The sequence below is a fragment of the Pocillopora damicornis genome, chromosome 2 (genome assembly GCF_964200805.1).
Source record: "Pocillopora damicornis chromosome 2, jaPocDami1.2, whole genome shotgun sequence".
Lineage (NCBI taxonomy): Eukaryota > Metazoa > Cnidaria > Anthozoa > Scleractinia > Pocilloporidae > Pocillopora > Pocillopora damicornis.
Genome location: NC_142671.1, coordinates 465,188 through 485,283, shown reverse-complemented (window position 1 = coordinate 485,283; position 20,096 = coordinate 465,188). Strand labels below are relative to the sequence as shown.

At 38.8% G+C, this 20,096-nt stretch overlaps 2 protein-coding genes across 3 annotated transcripts; one reads left to right on the top strand and one right to left on the bottom strand.

Moving 5' to 3' along the window:
- The first annotated feature begins 41 nt into the window (after positions 1-41).
- Positions 42-4,877, top strand: LOC113685041 (E3 ubiquitin-protein ligase RNF180). Its single transcript, XM_027202493.2, has 6 exons — positions 42-353; positions 994-1,384; positions 1,744-2,348; positions 2,722-2,917; positions 3,367-3,412; positions 4,056-4,877. The coding sequence occupies exons 1-6, from the start codon at positions 153-155 to the stop codon at positions 4,267-4,269; spliced, it is 1,653 nt and encodes a 550-aa protein (XP_027058294.2). The 5' UTR covers positions 42-152; the 3' UTR covers positions 4,270-4,877.
- A 14-nt stretch (positions 4,878-4,891) lies between these two features.
- Positions 4,892-17,914, bottom strand: LOC113685040 (uncharacterized). 2 transcript variants are annotated; one of them, XM_089194812.1, is made up of 19 exons: positions 17,687-17,914; positions 14,637-14,681; positions 14,480-14,551; positions 13,414-13,737; positions 12,845-13,093; positions 12,076-12,540; positions 11,550-11,780; positions 11,050-11,304; positions 10,319-10,729; positions 9,784-9,927; positions 9,241-9,495; positions 8,646-8,957; positions 8,339-8,454; positions 7,844-8,284; positions 7,143-7,197; positions 6,807-6,874; positions 6,609-6,675; positions 5,978-6,172; positions 4,892-5,849 (listed from the first exon to the last, which is right to left on the bottom strand). In XM_089194812.1, the coding sequence occupies exons 1-19, from the start codon at positions 17,748-17,750 to the stop codon at positions 5,584-5,586; spliced, it is 4,035 nt and encodes a 1,344-aa protein (XP_089050938.1). In that variant the 5' UTR covers positions 17,751-17,914; the 3' UTR covers positions 4,892-5,583. The 2 variants fall into 2 exon arrangements, with proteins under 2 accessions (XP_089050938.1, XP_027058292.2); XM_027202491.2 differs by having other exon boundaries at positions 7,844-8,454.
- Between the last annotated feature and the right edge of the window lie 2,182 nt (positions 17,915-20,096).

The following is a 20,096-nucleotide window of genomic DNA, read 5'->3' as shown; positions in this document are numbered from 1 at the left end:
CTTGTTACCTCCGCTGACTAACTCTCAATGAGGCTCAGAAATCCCGTAACACTGAGGCAATCCAGGCTTGACAACTTTCTGGTACGTTTCCGGTGCCAAACTGGGTAGTTTTCGCCTTGTAAAAACTTGGAAAACATATATTTTGATACATTATGGACGAAGATTCATCATTTCGTTGTCGAAAGTGTCGACTGAATCTTTTTTCCGTCAAGCAACTTGCATCTCACAAAGATCAAAAGGAGAGAGACAGTCGTGGGGCAGGTCAAATAGATTTGTTCAGTCACGAGAAATGTTCTTCCTGGTTCTTAGAAGATGACGAAATGCTTCCTTGGGTCCGTGATAGCGTGGAAGAGGTGTGTTTTAGTCCCGTTAGTTAGCTCTGGAAGGCTTGCAACTCAGCAGGCTACATGGTACAAAAAGGAGAGTTTCAGTTTGTACTACTAGTGAAGAAGTACATGCCCCTTAAGTGGGCATCCATAAAGACTCAAACGAAGCGAATGGTACTCTGAATTTGAATCACACGTTTAAGATGAATAACCATTTACGCCCTTAGTATGCATGTTCTCCTTACTGATCGATATGCATTTTCTCAGATGCTGACGAGGAGAAGTTGGTGATCATTGTCTTGTTCTCGTGACCTTAATATAGGATTCAGAGGGGGATGTTGTGAGGAGAAATTAGATCCTGGACAGTCTAAGGGGTTAAAGGGTTTAGTGTTTTGAGTTGAAGATCTTTTTTGAATTATGGTAGTTGAAAGAAATGGGAAATTTTTATTTTATGGTCACCTTTACTGCCACAAAGACACTGTATAGCAAGATTTTTTGGGTAATTATAGATAACCTTAGTGTGGTCAAAGAGAGAAATCAGAGTTACTTTGCCCAATGCTTGTAAAAAAATGTGAGATGTTTTTTGTTCACATGTTTTCTCCCTTCTTAGTTTGATTTCTGAATGACTTTCTATGGGGTTGATGTATAATCTTTATTTGTGCTCTAGGCTCAATGGACTGAGGGAAAATTGTATTGCCCCAAATGCAAGAGTCGAATAGGAGCTTTTGACTTTATTCATGGAATACACTGTAACTGTGGAAAGTTTATTATCCCAGCTGTCTGGATTCAAAAAAGTAGAGTTGATCTTATTTTGCCCACAAGTCAGATGACAACTTTGGATATCAGGAGCCCTTCAATATCTTTCAATCAGTCTACAAGGAACTCTTTTGGCAAAACTGCAGAACTACAAAATAATATGACCAAATCTTTTGTTGGAAATATTAGTGAGTTTGATTGCACAGACTTCAGGGGAAATACAGACACAACACAGATTGCATCATCCTCAGTATTCTCAGTGGTAGATGCCAATGGCAGACTTGTGGATAGTGAGGGGAATGGTGAGCATATAATTTACATGTAGGTGCATTTGAAATGTTAGTTACAAATTTATTACTGTATCATGTTGTCAATGATAAAAGTTATCTAAATGCTCTAAAATCATAAGATTTCAATATGAAGTTTTATAGTTGTTTAGTAATGGTAAAAAATGTACTGTTAGGAATTCTAACTGACATTCCACCATGCAAACCAAAACCTGACTGAAAATGCATGGAAATTCCCAGTTTTTGGCAAAATACTGTAAATTTAATTCCCATCTAGAACAGTTGGGTTGCTGAAAAGGAGAGACATGTTTTGCATGTATGTAAATTGCATGAAAAATGAACTGATTGTGCAACTGTTTCACTTTACATTGTAGACATTAGGCACTGCATTGATGAAGGAACATCTTCATGCAATTCAACATCAGATATCGCAATGGAAAACATACCCAGTTCTCTCAAAATGCTAGCATATAAGTTTAGCTCACGCAAGAGAGAGATATCTACATGTACTGTGCAGCAAGATATTTGTCCAAACACTTCTCATCTAACTGGGTTATGTCCCATTCATAACTGTAAACAATGTTGCAATATCAGATTGCATGAACCTTATTCTGGCTTAGAAGCAGAAACCTCGTTAAACACTGCTCAAGATGAGGCCCAGGAGTTAGTGCCCCAGCATACATGTAGATTTGGCTGTGCACTGCATTGTGATTCCTCTAAAGCTACAAAGTTAAATTCAAACACAAGTAGAGCAAGGGGCATTTTAAATGACATGGAAACTTATAAGCAGAGATCCAGAAGGAAAACAAAGGGACGGCATCAAATATTACCAGAAGCTAATAATTTACTAGACATAACAACTGACCAGAGGGAAGAGAAGTCATCTATTTGCCAATTTTCAGATCAAACGACATACTACAGTTGCTTGCCAGTTGATGAAGTTTCCAGTGAGCCTTTATGTAAGACAGTGGAAAACAAGGTAAAAATCACTTACACTGTACCTCAACTGTATATGGCTTTTTTTTTGTGGCACACAACTGGAATTAATTGAAAGAGGGTAAACTTTTTGTTCAAATTAGAACTGGAGAAAGAGTGCTTGGATTCCAGGTGTTGACCTTTGAGTTGTTATCATGTATCACATGCTGGTTTTAGAGTTGCAAGCTTCTTCACTTTTTGCAGTAGTTTGTCTTATTCAGTTATTTACATTTTCATCTCTTTTTAATTTTCAATGCAGTTTTCATAGCAACTTACCTTTGCTTAAAACATTAAAATGACCAGTTATTAAGATGATTGATTGGAAGACAGAGTACTACTGACCATTGAATCACATGTGTTGTTTTTAACAATTTTAGACTATTTCAGTAGAAATCCAAGATCACCATTGCTGTGCTGTGTGTCTGGATCTGTTTTACGAGCCTTTTAAATGTTCTTGTGATCATGTGTTCTGTGACCCATGCTTACGACAGTTAAACTTCAGGACCAGCAGTAGAGGCTCAGTAAGATGCCCTTTGTGCCGGCAAATAGTCGAACAATTAACACCAGCAACAGGTAAAGTATATGCAATTAACAATGCCGTAAAGTATAATTGACAAGCAGTAGATGTCAAATGATAGCATATGTGGAAAACTCAACATGTTTTAAACAGACCATAGATTTCCCAAAAAGAGCCTCAAAGTGCTTTTTTACAGGACCCACTCCTCTCAATCTTCCATAGTCTGGTTACAGACGTTCTATTTCCTGTTACATTGTCCAAGGTGTGGGTGAATTAGGAGCCATGGGAAATTTAGCAACCATGAAGGAACCGGGATCGCTCTTGTACTCCACACCTGTTCTTGCGCACTCAGTTTTGTAAGGAAGGGTCCGCAGCTGTGAACTGACTTTTTCCCCTTAACAGCATATAAATTAGATTTTATTACCTCAGTACTTAGCATAATTGTATGTTCCTATAAAGACAGGGTTACTAACTGGTATATGATTTTTTATCTAATTTTTCACAGAACTAAGAAATGAGATTAGGCAGACTTATGATCCCCAGCTACTTAGGTAAGATATACTCTAGTCTTAACAGTCCCTTTTTTCTTCTATGGTCATTGGTCAGAGGGAGAGCAAAATAAGAATCGCTTGGATATTTAACAAATGTGATTGCTCTCACTTCCTGGCTGGTCCTTGACCTAAACAAAAAAAACACATGATAATAGAAATATTTTTAAACGGAGAAAAAGAACAACAGTGACATAAATACTGAAAAAGACAAAAACAAAGCATAAACAAGGAAATAAGAGAAAAGTATATGTCTTGACTTAGCAGGATGAACCCATAAAATTAAAAAATAAAGAATAAAAGAAAAGAAAAAGAAAAGAAAAGGAAAATGAAAGTGGATAAGTCTGTAAGCGAGCTAAATGGCCCACCCAGCCAGAGCTTCTCCTGGAAGCACCAATACCAGATCCCCTGGATAAGATGCTATTGGAGAGAGAGGCACTCTGAAAGGAAAGTCTTTTGCGCAAGAACAGAATTCCAGCGCACAGACTATTTGTTCACCGCGTCTCCCGCACGAAGTACCGGTCGTAGCTAAATCGAATGTGAGAAATCCACCTTTTGTACGTCGATTTGTGGGTCAGTAGGTGTGAGAAGTAGCGATGTGTTTTGAACCATAATTATGAACCATGGCTATTATTTTGTATTTCAGGAAACGTGACAAAGTTGAGCGTCGAGCTGCGTACAGAAAATGGCCCCTCCTTGCTAACCAGGGGCCGTTACGGCGAAACACGTCACACACTCAGCGAAGTGTCACGCTACCTTGTATCATCTACATCTTTCTGATAGGTGCAAGCATGTATATGCTTCTGTTGATCGCTTTTCTTTCAAATTTGACTACAAATAATGTAATAAGTTTGTATTAAGGATGGATTTCTAAAGATGACATGAAAAGGAGTTTAGTGTTGTAACATAATTTGAGAATGTAAAGAGCATGTGTGGTTTTTAATATGGTATCGTGGCACAAAATAGCCATAAAGAAACGTTTCAGTGAAATGATGATAAGGCTACTGCAAGGAAGTTTATGTAAGTCATAAATTAATGAAAGTAAATATATAAACAGTCAAACATATGTATAACAAAAAAGAAAAGTTCGGATCGACGTTCCCAGCTTTCCCGGGCGGACTGATCCATGACATCGGAGAATTTGGCTGCTGATCAAAAGTGCCTTGCTAGATTGGTCAGTCCCAAAATTGTGTGTAATATTATGATGAATTTTTTTTTTTCAAGATAAAAAGGGGCTCTCCATTTGTATATTGGCCTGTCTTATACCGGCAAGAGATAAAGTAGAAATGAAAGGTAGCTCTTCAAAGTTACCTAGGGCGGCTGGATTTTGAACATTACTTGCGGTGATTTTTACCCTTACCAACTTCATTCCAATGTTCATTTACAAAAACTGTTGCTTATGGTTAGAGATGCAAATCTAGAATAGTTTATAAAATGTATGGGAAATAAATTGATATTTCAAATATGACTTTTGACGCCTGATTGCTTGTTTTCAGAAATTTATTTACATCCATAGATCAAATTTACAATTTTTAATTATCTGACCATAAAGCTACAAATCTATTAAGCGAGTTACAATTACTTGGTCGTTAATTCAGTTTTATCTATCTGCGCAGGGCTTGAACTTTTACTAGTAATTACTAAAATAAACAACTCCCCACATCTTGAAATGTTCGAGTTTTTATTCCCTGCATTCTTTGCAAACTTGTACAATGACGTCATCGGGCCCTGCTTGGCCTATTGTCCTTATCAACCATACCAAAGTCCCTGTATGAGAAAGTCGTCGGGTTTTATGTGACAGTACAGGTCTTTAACAGACCTTAATCAAAATGCTTAAAACAATTAATATAATTTAAAAAGTTTAAGCTGCAATTCCATGGGAAGAGAAACCCATAGCATGTTACGGAATCAATCAACAAACAAAATCAACTTTTACATTTTTTTTTCGGGCAATGGTCAAGGAATGGCTGGTTGAATGAATACATTTGTGATTATGAAGGAACTAAAGATATCTAGCCTATTGTATAAGTTTTGTTTATACAAACGTATGTCATGCCAACATAGTCAACTAAATGTCACTTTTGTAGCTTGAACCCTATGTGTACATGACTTCATTTATGGCTTGATTTGAAGGCTTTTCGTGGCCTTAGTCACTCTTCTGTCCTAATCGGAGTTCATGCGACGTCCTCAGCAATAAAATCAGCTAAAGCTCTTCTGATTCTTTCTCTCAATTCTCTTTTGCTTGTAGAAGCAACAATTTGCTGGAGCATGGGGGATCTCTTTAGTTTGTGTTCTTGAGCTTCAATGGTTGCCTTTCTGAGAGGAAGTTTCTCAACTACATCCTCCAATCTTTTGATTGCCTCTGCACGAATCCTTTCTTTGTCACCTGGGTGCTCTTGGGCAAACTTTATCATTTCTTTTTTTACTTCGGTGATCCTACCTAATTACATGAAGCATTAAAAGAAAATCAGAATCTAATTAGTACCTGAAACTGGAAATCACGCAAAGGAGTTAAAGCAATACCAAGTTCTAGGTATCTGCCCACACCCCCACTCAGCTCTCTCTTACTTTTAACATATGCGATCTCTGCATCTTTGATGAAGGCTGTTTCTTTTTTCAAAAGATCAGATCGTTCCTTTTCATCAATGTTGAGGTCCTCCATGAGGTCCAAAGCAAGTTTAGTGGCGATTGCTTTGTGATGTTCGGGTGTTAAACCTCCAACCTCTGTAAGAGCGTCCGCATAGCCCTCCAATGCCTCCACATCTGCAAAGATAGATAGTTTAAGAGTACGTGAACCATGCGCCAAATTATCTGCCCTCTACAAACTGTTCGTTAGGTCAAAGTATTCTCAGAAATTATTGCACTTCCTAATTAGGTGGAAACTCAGCGTTTTATAGCTATGCTCATAATGAGGATGACGATGCTATACACCACAAATTAATAAAAGATTTGATGCTGCTCAACCGATGGTGGAATTGGACGAACGTTGGGTGTCCTTCATATCAACATGATTCTGAGTGAATTTTGAATTCACAAGTACGACGTGATGACGATGGCGGATGTACTCCCCTCTTAAAAATTAAAATGGTGCAATGAGATAGTGATGATAGGAACCGCCAACCCGACCAGCTACTAGAGGCAAAATTCCCTTCTGTAATTAGAACCACACGATATAAATAACATGTGACTAGAAGCTTACCTTTATCGACTTCTGTGGCTTTTTCAGAGTCCTTTGAAGGCAGTGAACGCTTTAAAGTGGCTGCGAGCTTTGAGTTTGAAAATAGAGTGAAGTAAAAGTAGGTTATTTCCACAATAAGCGTTCGTTGACGGTGAAAAGAAACAGCATCAACTATTTTCGACGCTCTTACTTTAATGCATCAATACCTGAGTTCCTTACCTGTGTAAATTCTTGTTTCTCCTTTAAATTAATATTAGCTGATTCAGCATCATTGAGGGCACTGTCCTCTGAAGATCAATGAAAAAGTTTGAAGTAGTCAGTTTATCATTTTTTGTAATCGTTCATAGCAGAGACAGAATTAGACCAATTCAAGTGCAAGTTTACTTTACTGTGGACTGTGAAGTGTTACCTTTTTGAATCGATATTCTTTTTTCTCAGCTTATTTGTCTTACTCTTATTCCCTATATTATGGTAAAACATGCTTGGAGTACTAATATCTATTCTCTATAATGTCCTTTTCTCTTAGGTTATCAGTTCTCGAATTTCCAATTTTACCTTGTGTCCAGATCTCGTCCAAAGCATTCTTCATTCCATTTGTTTCCAAAGGCTCCTTGAAATAATGCAGTGATACAATAAGTTTTCTGATAGCAAAGCACTTCAGATATCTATTTGTAAGAACTGGCCAGCCGTCAAGTCAATAAAAAAACTAAATTTTTTTTTTTTTACGGGAGTTTTGCTTGATTCCTACAATTATCTGATAATTAGATGAATTCATAGAGTCGACGAAGTGAACCGTATGGCCAGAAAATTCCAAGGTACAACGAACTTCTCTGGATAAATGGACCAGTGTGGCTGGTTGTGGCTTATGGTGAGCACCTATACTAAATTGACACAAATCAGCCTTCATTTCATTGTTTAAAACAGTTTGAATGTGTCGGTGCTTTAAATAGAGATTACGCAAATCGTGGAACAGCCGGAATGCCCTTATTTTTGACCAATAACTCACGTTAGCTACTCTTAAAAATGATTTCCAAGAAATTCATGCTGGTATGTCGTCTCTTAGTCAACATGATCTTTCTGTTCTAGCCATTGCGTTGGATTGGCTCTATATCATTTTGTTCAGCAGATGATATAGTTTTTGTATGTAATTGTTACATGACTTAGGCTCTATAATTAATTTTCACATCAAAGACTGTGAAAGAGATATTTGAAGATACACTCATCTTAAAATAACGCAAACTGTAGCATATGCTTACTCTTTTAACGAAATTTGTACTTTGAGCTTTTTCTCTCAAAGCAAGCTCCTCTCCTGACCCTGACGCATGCGCCTCACCGTCTGCCAGCGCAGTGAACAAATTCTTAAGAGCAGCACCAGTCTTCCTTTCTCTTACTTGCGATTTGCTTTCTTTTTCACTGATCGGAAATTCTTCGGTGTTTCGCGGTAAACTGTGGATGATGTCCGACTTTCTCTCAATTTTGTTGTCCAGTGCGGCTTTAGCGATGTCATCCATGGTTTCAGTAATGACTTTCCCTCTTGTGTTGGCATGCTGATCAGCACTCCCTTCTCGTTCCCCTTCAGAGGAATCTTGTTCTTTGCTTTCAGTTTCCACAGTTGAATCTTCGCCATCATCATCATCCTCGGCGTCGCTTTCCCTCGGGATGAAGTTTCGCTTGTATTCGGCCTCGCTGGACTCGCCAGACTCGCCGGACTCGCCGGACTCGCCGGACTCGCCGGACTCGCCGGACTCGCCGGACTCGCCAGACTCACCGGACTCGCCAGACTCACCGGACTCACCGGACTCTTCGCGCTCACCGGATTCAGCCGAAGACTCAGGTAAATCTCCTGATCCAGATAAATCCTTTGATTCTGCAATAACAATGTGGCGGCCTGATATTTAACACTTCTGATTAAAATTGTTAAAACCATATCTACAGTGCCATACCCGCAAACCTGCTGCTGAAACGTTTGGAATAAGTAGTTTATCTAATACAGAAATAGGCTCCAATTTTCAGTTTGTGGTAAGAGAATTGTCAGTAAATGAGGCAATATGTACACACCTTGCTGGTCTTTGGGTATATCACTTCGTTTGGCAATCCCTCCGTCAGCTGATTCACCACTTTCTCCACTCTCTCCACTCTCCCCACTCTCCCCGCTCTCCCCACTCTCCCCGCTTTCTCCACTCTCTCCACTCTCTCCACTCTCCCCACTCTCCCCGCTCTCCCCACTCTCCCCGCTTTCTCCACTCTCTCCACTCTCTCCACTTTCTCCGCTTTCTCCACTCTCCCCACTCTCTCCGCTTTCTTCACTTTCTTCAGAATTTCCGTATTCTTCAAAATCTTCCGCGTCTTTGTAATCTGGAATAGCTGCAGCTGCGAAAACAAATGTTTCATGCGAGTTTGAGGAATATTCAGTGACACGAAGGGCTATTAGTACGTAGGATCAACGGTTCTTGTAGAGTGAGAAAATTTGATCCAAACCAGCCCTAAAAAACTAACCCTAACCTTAATATTTTTCGGAATTCATGGACAGACTATAGAGATATCTCAAACAAAGATGAGAAATGTATGAACGTAATGAGCCTAAAATGCCATTGTACTAAAGGATCCTCATGATAAAAGCTTACATATGATTAGTTATCGTCGATGTACCCACCACTTTGTTCCTGTGGTATTTCGTTTCTTTTTGAGATCGCTGCTTCTCCGCTTTCATCCGATTCAGCGAAGTCCTCACTTTCACCGGATTCGTCACTCTCTTCAGACTCTTCGCTTTCACCAGATTCGCCGCTCTCTCCAGACTCCTCACTTTCACTAAATTCGCCACTCTCTCCAGACTCTGCACTTTCCCCCGATTCTGCACTCTCTCCAGAACCAGAATTGTCGGACTCGTCGGATTCCTCTGAATCTTCATCTTAAGCATGTCGAAATTATATTATATCAGAATAAAATTATCAGACACCATGAGATTGGAAGGGATATCTGATTAAATAGCCTCCATCAAAACTGCTTCAATGTAACAGTAGTTTTACACGTTGACTTTGACAACTACTTCATTTCACGATTGTAAACTAGACAAATTGAGCGCTTCTCGTCATGCAATCGCAAAAAGTTCATTGATACGTAAAACCCAAGCTGGTCGTAATTAACATTTTCATAAAAAATTTTGTAAAGAAAGCAGAGAGAGCCGGTTCATTTTTACCTTCCTTCCTTTCTTCTGATGGTATCTCGCTTCGCTTTGATATTCCGCCTTCTCCAGACTCGCCCGAGGTTCCTGATTCACCGGATTCCTCGGACTCGTCACTATCGCTGGAAGTCTCTCCTGAAGCGCCAGAACCACTCAAGTCTATCAAAGATAAGTCACAAACTCAGTTTATGGTAAAAACTTCCAAGCAGAGATTTGACTCTCGGCAATTACGATAGGAAAACTTCGTCTGTGAGTAAGCGTGAGGGGATGTAAACTGGCGAAAAGTGTTCGTTTTATGAATTCACGATATTTATAAATATTCTCACATTGTACGGTTTGTACTGCCTTCAAATATCTAACTTTGACACAAATTTGCAAAGAAGGCCTTACTCTGTCAATCCTTTATAATTGTTTGCAACTCTCACTTTTAATAGGCATTTGAGTGAAATGATTTGTAATCTTGACCTTGGTGGTGGTTTTCCCCTTTCTAAGCTTAATTTGGTATGTAAGAATTTATGGGTAGAAAAAAAAGTGTTCCGTTTGGTTGCACCTTTTTCAGCATCGCTGGTATCTCTTGAAATTGTATCTCTCTTAGTGATCTCGCTCTCTCCAGACTCCCCTGATTCTCCGCTTTCTCCTGATTCTCCACTTTGACCACTTTCTCCACTTTCCCCAGACTCTCCGCTTTCTCCACTTTCACCAGTTTCTCCACTTTCCCCAGACTCTCCACTTTCTCCACTCTCCCCTGATTCTCCGCTTTCACTGCCCTCTCCAGATTCTTCTCCTGATTGGTCAGACTCTTTGGTTTGGTCCGATTTCTCAGTCTGTGCAATTTCAGCCGGTTGGCTGCTTTCTTTGGTTTCAGGAAGAACTTCAGACTTACTGGTTTCTTTGTCCGCTGATTGATCGGATAAACTGCCACTTCTAGATTTTTCAGCCGCCTTTGAAATCTCCTTTATTGCTGTTTTATCGTAAAAGGGAAGTTTAATAAAGCAACAGACATGGAAACTATTTATAACGTTTCAAATGCCATGGAAAGCGACGCAATAAATAATGCGAAGGATTTACACCTAAATTTGTTAAAAAAATCATGAAATGATTGATATTCTATGAGTTTCATAACCTGTAAGGTTTTGATCGAAAAGAACCTAGCGTCCCTTTGACTTTTACTCTGCTTTTTGCGCTGTTTCTTCTTAAGATCCTAGAAGATTTTCTTAGGCATTTTTCCCTATTAAGGGTCCATCGCTGACGATTTCGAAGAAGTAAACAACTCTGAATTACCTTTTTGTGTTTCCGTGGGAATTTCACTCCTTTTGGATACTGTTCCGTCACTTGCCTCACCAGATTCCTCAAAGTCTCCCGACTCGCCGGATTCTTCAAAATCGCCGGACTCACCGGATTCTTCAAAGTCGCCGGACTCACCGGATTCTTCAAAATCGCCGGATTCGCCTGATTCTTCAAAATCCCCCGATGCACCTGATTCGACAGCATCGCCAGACTCCTCTGACGCACTTGACTCGTCGTTTTCTTTCGTATCTTAAAATTAAATTCACACCGATACTCGTTCCTAAGTGATCTGTTGATGGTTGTCACTCGCCAGTTACTGTTATTACGATCTATATGGTCCCGTCTTTCTTACTTGTTGGCAAATAATAACATATGGGGAATTTGATGATTTTAAACGTTAGTATAGCCGGACACACGACCTAACATGTACAAGATATGAGATTTTGACCTTCTTTATTAGTTACACAGGATAAAGAACTTAATTGCGTGGTTACCTTGCTCTTTGGGAATCTCATTTCGTTTGCTAATCGCCGATTCACCAGACTCTCCGGATTCCTCGTTATCTCCAGACTCTCCAGATGCAGCACTTTCTCCCCAGTCTCCAGATTCCCCACTCTCTCCACTCTCGTCAGACTCTCCGGAATCTTCAATTTCATCCGATTCAACCACCTCTTTGAATTCTCCAGAGGCACCACTTTCCTCACTATCTTCTTGTTTGCTTGATTCTGTAAAACACAAATTTATTAGAAGTGAGAGGTAGAACTGTATAAGGAGCTCATTTTTAGTCTTTACTATGTGTTACCCAACAACAATTTTGAAATACTATTTGTTTCTCTATCGAAAAGTTAAATGAAAAACCCTTTACCCAAAATACCCTACACGTTACGATAAAGCTGAAAAAAAATATAAATGGTTTTATGGTATCACAAACGGAACCATTATGATTTTTACCTAAGTTCATGAATTTATATTTATGAATACTAGGCATTGGTTTTTACCTTATATTCTTACAAACTTTACCTTTATCTTCCTTTGGAATTTTATTTCTCTTCACCACATCTGACTCAGCATCAGATTCCTCAGAATCACCGCTTTCTCCTGATTCACCAGACTCCTCGCTGTCCCCCGATTCTCCCGACTCTCCGCTTTCTCCTGACTCATCCCCGTATCCTGATTCACCAGATGCCCCACTCTCCCCTGATTCACCAGACTCATCAGAGTCGCCAAATTCTCCTGAAGCTGAACTTTCGCCGTCCGATTCTGACGTTGCTGTCTCATCTTCAACCTTCTTTGGTTCTTTTTCTTGAGTTTGGTCAGGGGAAACTTCGGTGGATTCCATGGGTGTTGTTGGTTTGTTTCCATCTGACTCTCCCTGGCTAGAATCACCGGATTCTTCGGAATCCTCGGAGTCACCAGATTCCGATGTGGAACCAGACCCATCCATTTCCTCTTCGTCATCATCATCGTCATTGTATTTGGCATTACCTAAATTTCAGAAAATGATATTGGTGATGGTTACATTTAGAAACGCTTGTGTCGTCTGGTCAACCTGAGTGGGTGTTATACTAAGAATTTTAAGAATTACGTTAACATATAGAAGTCAAGAAGTCGGGATATGATTTATGAAAGTAGCGATATAATCTCCATACAGATACACTTTGGTGAAAAAGAATTTCTCTTTTTGCTTATCGTTTTACTTTGATTCTGTCTTGAAGATATCTTGCAAAGGTTCTTCAGCAACGCAATACATTAAAGTTTGCAGTTTATCTCAATAACCTGACTGTAGTACCTTCTTCAAATACTTCTGTTGGGATGACGTTTCTTTTTACAGCCACACCAGATGATTCTAGGTCTTTTGCGGACGCAGAGGCTTCATTTGTGTCCTCAGCTTCGTCGGATGATGCACTTTCTCCGGATCCGCTTGAAGGCGCGTCCGTTGACTGGTTTGACTCCCTTGACTCAGCAGTTTCTCTCCTTTCTGACGACTCATCGTCGCCCGGTTTAAAAATTTTCGGAATGTCACTTCTTTTGGAATATTCTATAAGGATAAGAATGATACAAAGTTGAAGCCATTTACTATGTACTTTAATATAAACAGTCACGCCTCTGTATGGGACTGTCTGTGGTATAATGCAATACCTGGGATATTGATTGGTTTTGCAAGCTGTATAATATGATTGCACATACCACGTTCGACAAAGATGATGCGTGCGCGTATTTTTTTGCAATGCTTTTACCAGTATATATTTCATGAGGTATTTTATGAAATAGTTTCAACTAACGCAAACTCATAGAATAAGTGAAGAGTTTTGTTAATTCAACACACAAGGAAAAGAATAACATTCGCATGTGTAATACCTGTGTTTTCTCCTTCTGAGGCTACCGACTCTTCGGATTCTTTCTCGGGCTCTGAATCTTCTGAATCTCCTGAGGTTAATGGCTGATTCTCGCCCGATAGTTCACTTTCAGAGGTCTCTGCCTTTGCATCCTCTGCTTGTTCTTTGGGATCAGTCTCGTCAACTGAATGTTCCTCTAATTTGTTTTCTACCGGAATAAAACTCCTTCTTTTCTTTGTAAGATATTGTTTGTCACTAATTTCATCATTGGTTTCTACATTGCTTGTGCCAGGTATTAGGCTGCTTACTGTGCTGGACAACTTTTCCGACTCATCTTCCTCATTATCTTGAAATAGAGCAAATAATATCGGTTAAAACAGGAATCATTCCTTGGTTAAATCTTGTTACCTTTGAAATTGTTGAAGACATAGTGGCCTCACGGTCAGTGGACCGGACTCCATGTCCAGAGGGGTCCGTGTCAGCTAGACCTGTGTGGATCAATGTGTTATGCTTTTGGGCAAAAAATTTACTCATGTCTTAATGCCTCTCCGGCCGGGCTCCACCCAGGAGTGTTAATGAGCGACTTGTAAGGGAAGCCTGATGAAATACTGGCTGGCTGGCATTTTTTTACTACCTTTGAAACTATACAACGACGGGAAAAGTTACAGCATAACCATTTCCAGGGCCGTAGCTAACATGAGGCAGGACGAGGCTATTGCCTCTTCTTGATTTTGTCCCAAGATTGACTTTTCTGAAGAAAAATGCCTTAGGAAATGCTTAAAAAAGCATTTCTGAGCCTCCGGATTTCAAAATTTTCTGGTGGGGCATGTCCCCAGACCCCCCTAGCGGCTCGCGCCTTCGGCACCCGAAATTTGCCTCGTCTTGTTCTGAATTCTGGCTACGGCCCTGATTTAATCTGCTTCTGTACTGAGGGGCTTGTGATTGTCTTTTTGTCCACTATGCATTACTAAAAAGAGAGCGGCTTCCGTTCATAACTTATTAAAATTTGAAGCTGCAGCAGTCCTTGAAGAAAAAAAGATTTCTAAAAAAGTTTTCTATCCAAGGAGAGTAAGGTCATGAAATATTACCCGGTATTTCCGAACGGCGCGTCTTGTCCCCGTCCAGAATTGCGTCCACTATTGCAGAAATTATTGTTCTAACTGTGGATGAAAGCGGAATTTTTAGAGTAATGAGCTTCATTTTGACGCGACTTTCCATTAATAAATGATTAACAATCTTTCATACCTTCTTTGTCGGCTTCTAGGTCATCTGCATCTCTTTTATCTCTCCCTGTTGGCGAAAGATACGAGTGCTTATTTATGGAGGATATCAATTTTTTTGGTCATAATAGCTTAATATGGAAACAAAAAGTCTTTGTAGAAAAACATGGTTCGAATTATTGAGTGGCTCAACCAGTACAATGTATCTAAGCTCGAAATGATGAACTGTATTCTGTTCTCTTGGACGACGGTAGTCTTGGAATCGACTTTTATTGGTGACAATGGTAACTGAGCGGAACTCGACATCAGAGTCAAATTCTGGCTCTATACTTGATACCTCCCCTTTCAGCAGATTACAACTTCAATAAAATGCACCACTTTAAAAAATTGAATAGTTAAATTCAGAAATGAAGAATGATACCTGATAATTTCTCTATATGTTTCCTCGTTTATGACGTGAGTTTTTTTTTCTTTTTACTGTACTGACGTTCAATTGTGAAAGTCTAATTAAAAAATAATATAACAAGTAGCTGAATTCACAGAATTTGAATATTCGCGAAGCAGTTACACCATATTTAACACGGTTTCGCAGTTTATTCGCCACCCGAAGTCTACAACGTCCAATCGCTGACGTACATGTAAGTTTTATAATACGTCGCTAAAACCCTGTTTTAAAATTATTCCTTTTACAGATATTAACACCTTTGCCTTAGTTTTAAAAAAGAATAATTATCTTCGCGTAGGTTATGTGATTATGGAATTAATTCCGCAAAAACTGAATGAATTACAAAAACTGATCCACCCTCTTTTGGATGGTGTTCAATTTTTTAAGGTCATTTGCAAGGCAGGCCCTTCAGGGTGAAATCTTAACAGAGACCGAATTGAGCTACGAGTAATTTTAACAAAGTTATCAGTAGTAATAGTTATTATTATGGCAATTTCATTTCTCAAAAACTAACCCATTTTTCACCGAATATTCTAAACCTTCGAGATTCAGCTATCTTTTCGAAGGAAATGCAAAACAGTTTTGCCTGAAGAGGAAGACCAACTCAGTTACAGTATTCTGCAGAATTTTTCTGATATAAAATTTGTTAACATTCGCTCCTGTATCGCTTTAATAGCGTTTTTAAACTTAAACGGAAGCAAAGGTGGCGCGATGTACATTTAGCAATTAATTTTCCTTCTTTCCATGTAGCGTACGTAATTGTTCCAAATGTCATTTTCACAAAAGATCTCAAATGGATTGTTAAAAGAAATGTAGTGCAAGTCTTTAATTGAGTCAAAACTGGTGTAGCCGTAATTCTTTGTTGTTTTGTCATCCGCAACACTCCAGGAAAGACTTTGCTATAGGTGATGTATTTGCGAATTGAATAAAGAGGATAAGTTTCTGAAGAAATATGACGCTACGTCGGTGGGGGTAGGGGTCAGGGTTATTTCGAGATAGTTTCGCTTTGTTAACTGAGTTCATGTGAATTGGCCGCAGTAAAGAGCTTCTAAAGCTGAGGTTTCGTGCGTTTGGGCAAATTGGCCTGGAAACACATTACGCTGTGCACGACACACGTTCACTCTGAATTTAGCATCAGACTTTCCCGTACCGTATGAAGGTTTTAACAACCACCCTGACATTAACCGTTTCATTATTATGAGCCTCCTTTTCACTAATGTTGGTAATTGAAAAACTCTGAAGTAAGAAGAAAGGTTAACGTTTAAGCGGGAAAGGGTATTACGACAAAACTTGACTCAAGTCTTGTATTCATTAGTCAAAAGGGTTGTAAAAGCATGTATCGCAGGTTTCTCGTCAAACGCAGACAGTATGCATATGCAATTACAACCGAGTTCTTCACAGTTTTCATGGTTGAATTGATTCGTTTTTGATAAAGTCTAGTTTGAGACTAAAACGTCTTCTTTGTGGAAATGTGATTTAATTTTATCAACTCAGAGTTTATAGTGTAAATTGGCCACCGTAAAGAGTTTCTAAAGCTGACGTTTCGAGCGTTAGCCCTTCGTCAAATATGCTTACTTCTCTTTTAATATAAAGCCGACGTTCCTAAATCTAGATTTATTAATAAATAAATGGTGACGCTCTCCAAAACGAACTGTTATCGAAAGGGCTTTAAAACGGCAAAAGCTTAAAGGCCAGCAGAGGAGAATATTTATGCCATTTATGTATGACGAGCCGAGACATTACACAACGGTTTTTAGGACATGATCCACCTGAAATCACAGAGACAGTGACCCATGGAATTACCACCTAAGGTGAAACTATCTGCCGCTTGCCCGTGTCATATGTCGCAAATCATGACTGACTCTACGCCAACGCGCTTTGAAATGAAATAATCCTTTCATAACGTGTATGATCGTCAAACATAAATTTAAGAAAAGTAGTCTAAACACAAAAACACCAAAACGTTTTTGTGAACATGGGATAAACTTTGCTATAGATTGCAGGTTTTCCAGTAAATATCCTATCCGTCTCAACTAAGTCAATGCGTAATTCCCGAGATCTCTATGATCATTTTGAATAGTAATTATCAGCTTTAGTTTAGTTTAGTTCTTTGCTTGTTGAAAATACTCTTTGAGAGTTAAATTTTGGCCCCTAAGTTTACAGTGATGGGAAGTCACCGATGCGGAAAAGAGAGTACGTTAAGAAGGGCAATTTCAGTAAATGTTGTGCAACCCTGAAACCCATTATCTTGCCTAAATCGTAAATATATTTCAGAAATAAATTTGAAATCACTTCAAACGCACTTCAGACATTCCAGTCGAAGCTCTTCAAATATTTTAAGTCACTTTATCTCAATTTCTATTTCCGAACACGGCAAGTTACATATTTAATGAACTCAACAATCACAACTAATTGAATAAAGCCAGGCTTTGAGCTTTTACCGAATACATCAGTTCGTTAAAAAATACCCAGAAGATAGATGATCTGTTAGTTTGATCACTCAAAACAAATCGATCATTAGAGGGCTAGGGGAATCAAGGATTTTATGGCCACCATACAATCGCGACCAACTTGTTTTGAGTTCGATCTCTGATCTTACCAAAAATATTGAAAATAAGACGCGTACTTACGTGAAATCGGCGACGCCTGAGATAACCATGCCAGGCAAAGTATAAGAAGCACCCTAAATTTCATCTCAAATGAGATAAGGCCGTCCTCAGACGACAAAAACCAAAGCGAAATATTCAGATATTTCTCTCTTACATTTACCAGTCAAAAGCTATCTCAGAATTTTAAATCAGCCAGAGATTGGCTTTTGGCGGACCACCCGCAGCAGACTACGATGGAAGCCTGGACCTGTACCTACTTCGCCAATGACTTCATAGGTTGAGAGAAGGGTCGGAAAGCGTCGTGGCGCTAACCAATCAGAGCTCCGATCGTCTACCTGGTCCATATTTGGAAGTTGAGGCCACGCTTGACTTGCAAACAATTAAAGCGTGCACCAACGGTATTTGTTTATGAACGAAACGGATAAAGCGTGAAGTTTTAACACAACTTAGAAACAAAAAGTGCGTCGCGTTGTTACGCCAAGGAAATCATTAATCAAACAAATAGCGCCATTGTTTTCTATTGCTAGGTGGAACGAATTAGAGTTACCTGGAGGGTTTTAGTTTAGTACAACTTTGAAAGTACATCTTAGACATTTAATGTGCAAATAATTGCACTACTTATCCAACAGTGAGATCTCGCGATATCACGCGGGAAACTGGTACCCGCCAAAACTTCACGGTTTTCTTTGCGACTGGTGGTACATTTTTATTATGTCATTTATACAAAGCATTACCGTACGGTTTTTGGTCTTTAAAACTTTAAGACGTGCCAGTGATGTAATATCGAATCAAATTTTGTCAGAAAAATTCCAATGTTTGAAATCTTTATTGCAAAAAGTTGATTAGAAAGAAACAACCGAACTAACAGGAATCTTTTAAATTATCTTAATGGACAATAAATCACAGAAAGAATGGTTTAGTGTCTGAGTAATCAAGCGTTTGAAGTGAAAACTGTTGAAGGAATATTGAAGTGTTACAGCACTCAAAGCTGTTAACACATGCCATAAGCTGAGAGCATTGAATGATCAATAGTTATTGGCAAAAGAAAGATTTTAGCAGAATGCAAGTTTATGATACAACCTCGAGATAAAGAAATCACCCACTTTCTATAACGCGAAACATTATTTCACTGATATTTTGTACTTGCTGAGGAAGAAAATCAAGCACTAACTCTATACACGAGTTAACAGTTACAAAATAATTTGAGAAGGAATGCGCGAGAGCGTTCAAAATGAAGTGAACGAGTGCGATGTTTATAATTTTCGTTTATTCTTCAAAAGGACGCGAGATGTTAATATTACAACATTGAGTTTGGTATCAACCAGTGCTGAATAGCAAAAGGTGATGAAAAGTCTTGATATCTAACAGGGATCAGTTTTTTTTGTGAGTCCACATGGTTAAATTGAAAACAAAAGCTTTGGATGAGAATGCACTTGAAGATAAGAGGCCCTAATTTGTGAAAGTAAAGTTCAAATTGACTTACTTTTTGAGACTCTAAAAGCGAGAGACAGTTTACTAATTAGTTTACGTAATTTATTATGTAAGGCAACAGCTTTAATTATATCCACAAGCACCAAATCTTAACTTGATATCTCTTCATTTTATCATCCTCCAATCCTTTGCGATCATTGCGATTTTAAAAAACTTTGGGGTTCCATGGGAAGGTTATCTGTCCTGGAAATACTTCGCTGATACTTCTGGCTCAAACCGTTTGGGTAAACATCAATTAAATGGCAAAGCAAACAAAAAACAAACATAGTAAAACAAACAGTCTACCAATAGTAAACTAACTAAGGAGGACTTGAAACAAAACTTGAAGTAAAAATGTAGGAATCTTATTCTGTTCTGTATTTTAGATTATGATCATTATTATATAATCCTTCATAGTTTAAAGTGTTTTTTTGCTCGAAACGTTTTGTCTGTTATATAAACTCAAGGGGTCACAATTGTGAGCGTGTATTTCTGATCATCGGACGTGACTTCGAGCTCACCTTTTTCCTCTTGAGTTGAAATATAATATCGCAGCGAGCCCTCGTGGACCACTGAAATGATGCATATATAACAGTTCGATTCCAATCAATACCTGCAACAACGAAACAAAAAAAGTTAGCATCTTCTTCGAGTGAACTACAAAAAGGAAAGAAAAATATAATCTGTTTTTCAATAAAATATAGTTTAATCAGTGAAATTGAGAATTTGGAACTAAATAAGCAATAGCTTCTATTTGGCGCTAAAAAACGTACGGATATTTGTTGGCAGACTTTATCTGTTCAACTTGAAGATGCGAACAGTTTTTCGAGAGCAAAGCTCGAAGAAAACTGTGAGCTTGGAGGAACAGATAATGTCCAAGGAAAAATATCCGTATACATTCTCGCGCAAAATAGAGGCTATTGAGTTTATTGTCCTTCAAACGCTGTTTCAATATATGCGG

What these genes read in the sequence shown, in the direction of transcription:
- LOC113685041 (XM_027202493.2), top strand. Translation starts at nt 153, where the DNA reads ATGGACGAAGATTCATCATTTCGTTGTCGAAAGTGTCGACTGAATCTT. An exon ending in ACAATTAACACCAGCAACAG is followed by an intron (nt 2,918 to 3,366) that starts GTAAAGTATATG and finishes AATTTTTCACAG; the next exon opens with AACTAAGAAATGAGATTAGG. An exon ending in TATGATCCCCAGCTACTTAG is followed by an intron (nt 3,413 to 4,055) that starts GTAAGATATACT and finishes TTTGTATTTCAG; the next exon opens with GAAACGTGACAAAGTTGAGC.
- LOC113685040 (XM_027202491.2), bottom strand. Translation starts at nt 17,750, where the DNA reads ATGAAATTTAGGGTGCTTCTTATACTTTGCCTGGCATGGTTATCTCAG. An exon ending in CTCAGAAGGAGAAAACACAG is followed by an intron (nt 13,094 to 13,413) that starts GTATTACACATG and finishes TTATCCTTATAG; the next exon opens with AATATTCCAAAAGAAGTGAC. An exon ending in TACCAGCGATGCTGAAAAAG is followed by an intron (nt 9,928 to 10,318) that starts GTGCAACCAAAC and finishes TATCTTTGATAG; the next exon opens with ACTTGAGTGGTTCTGGCGCT.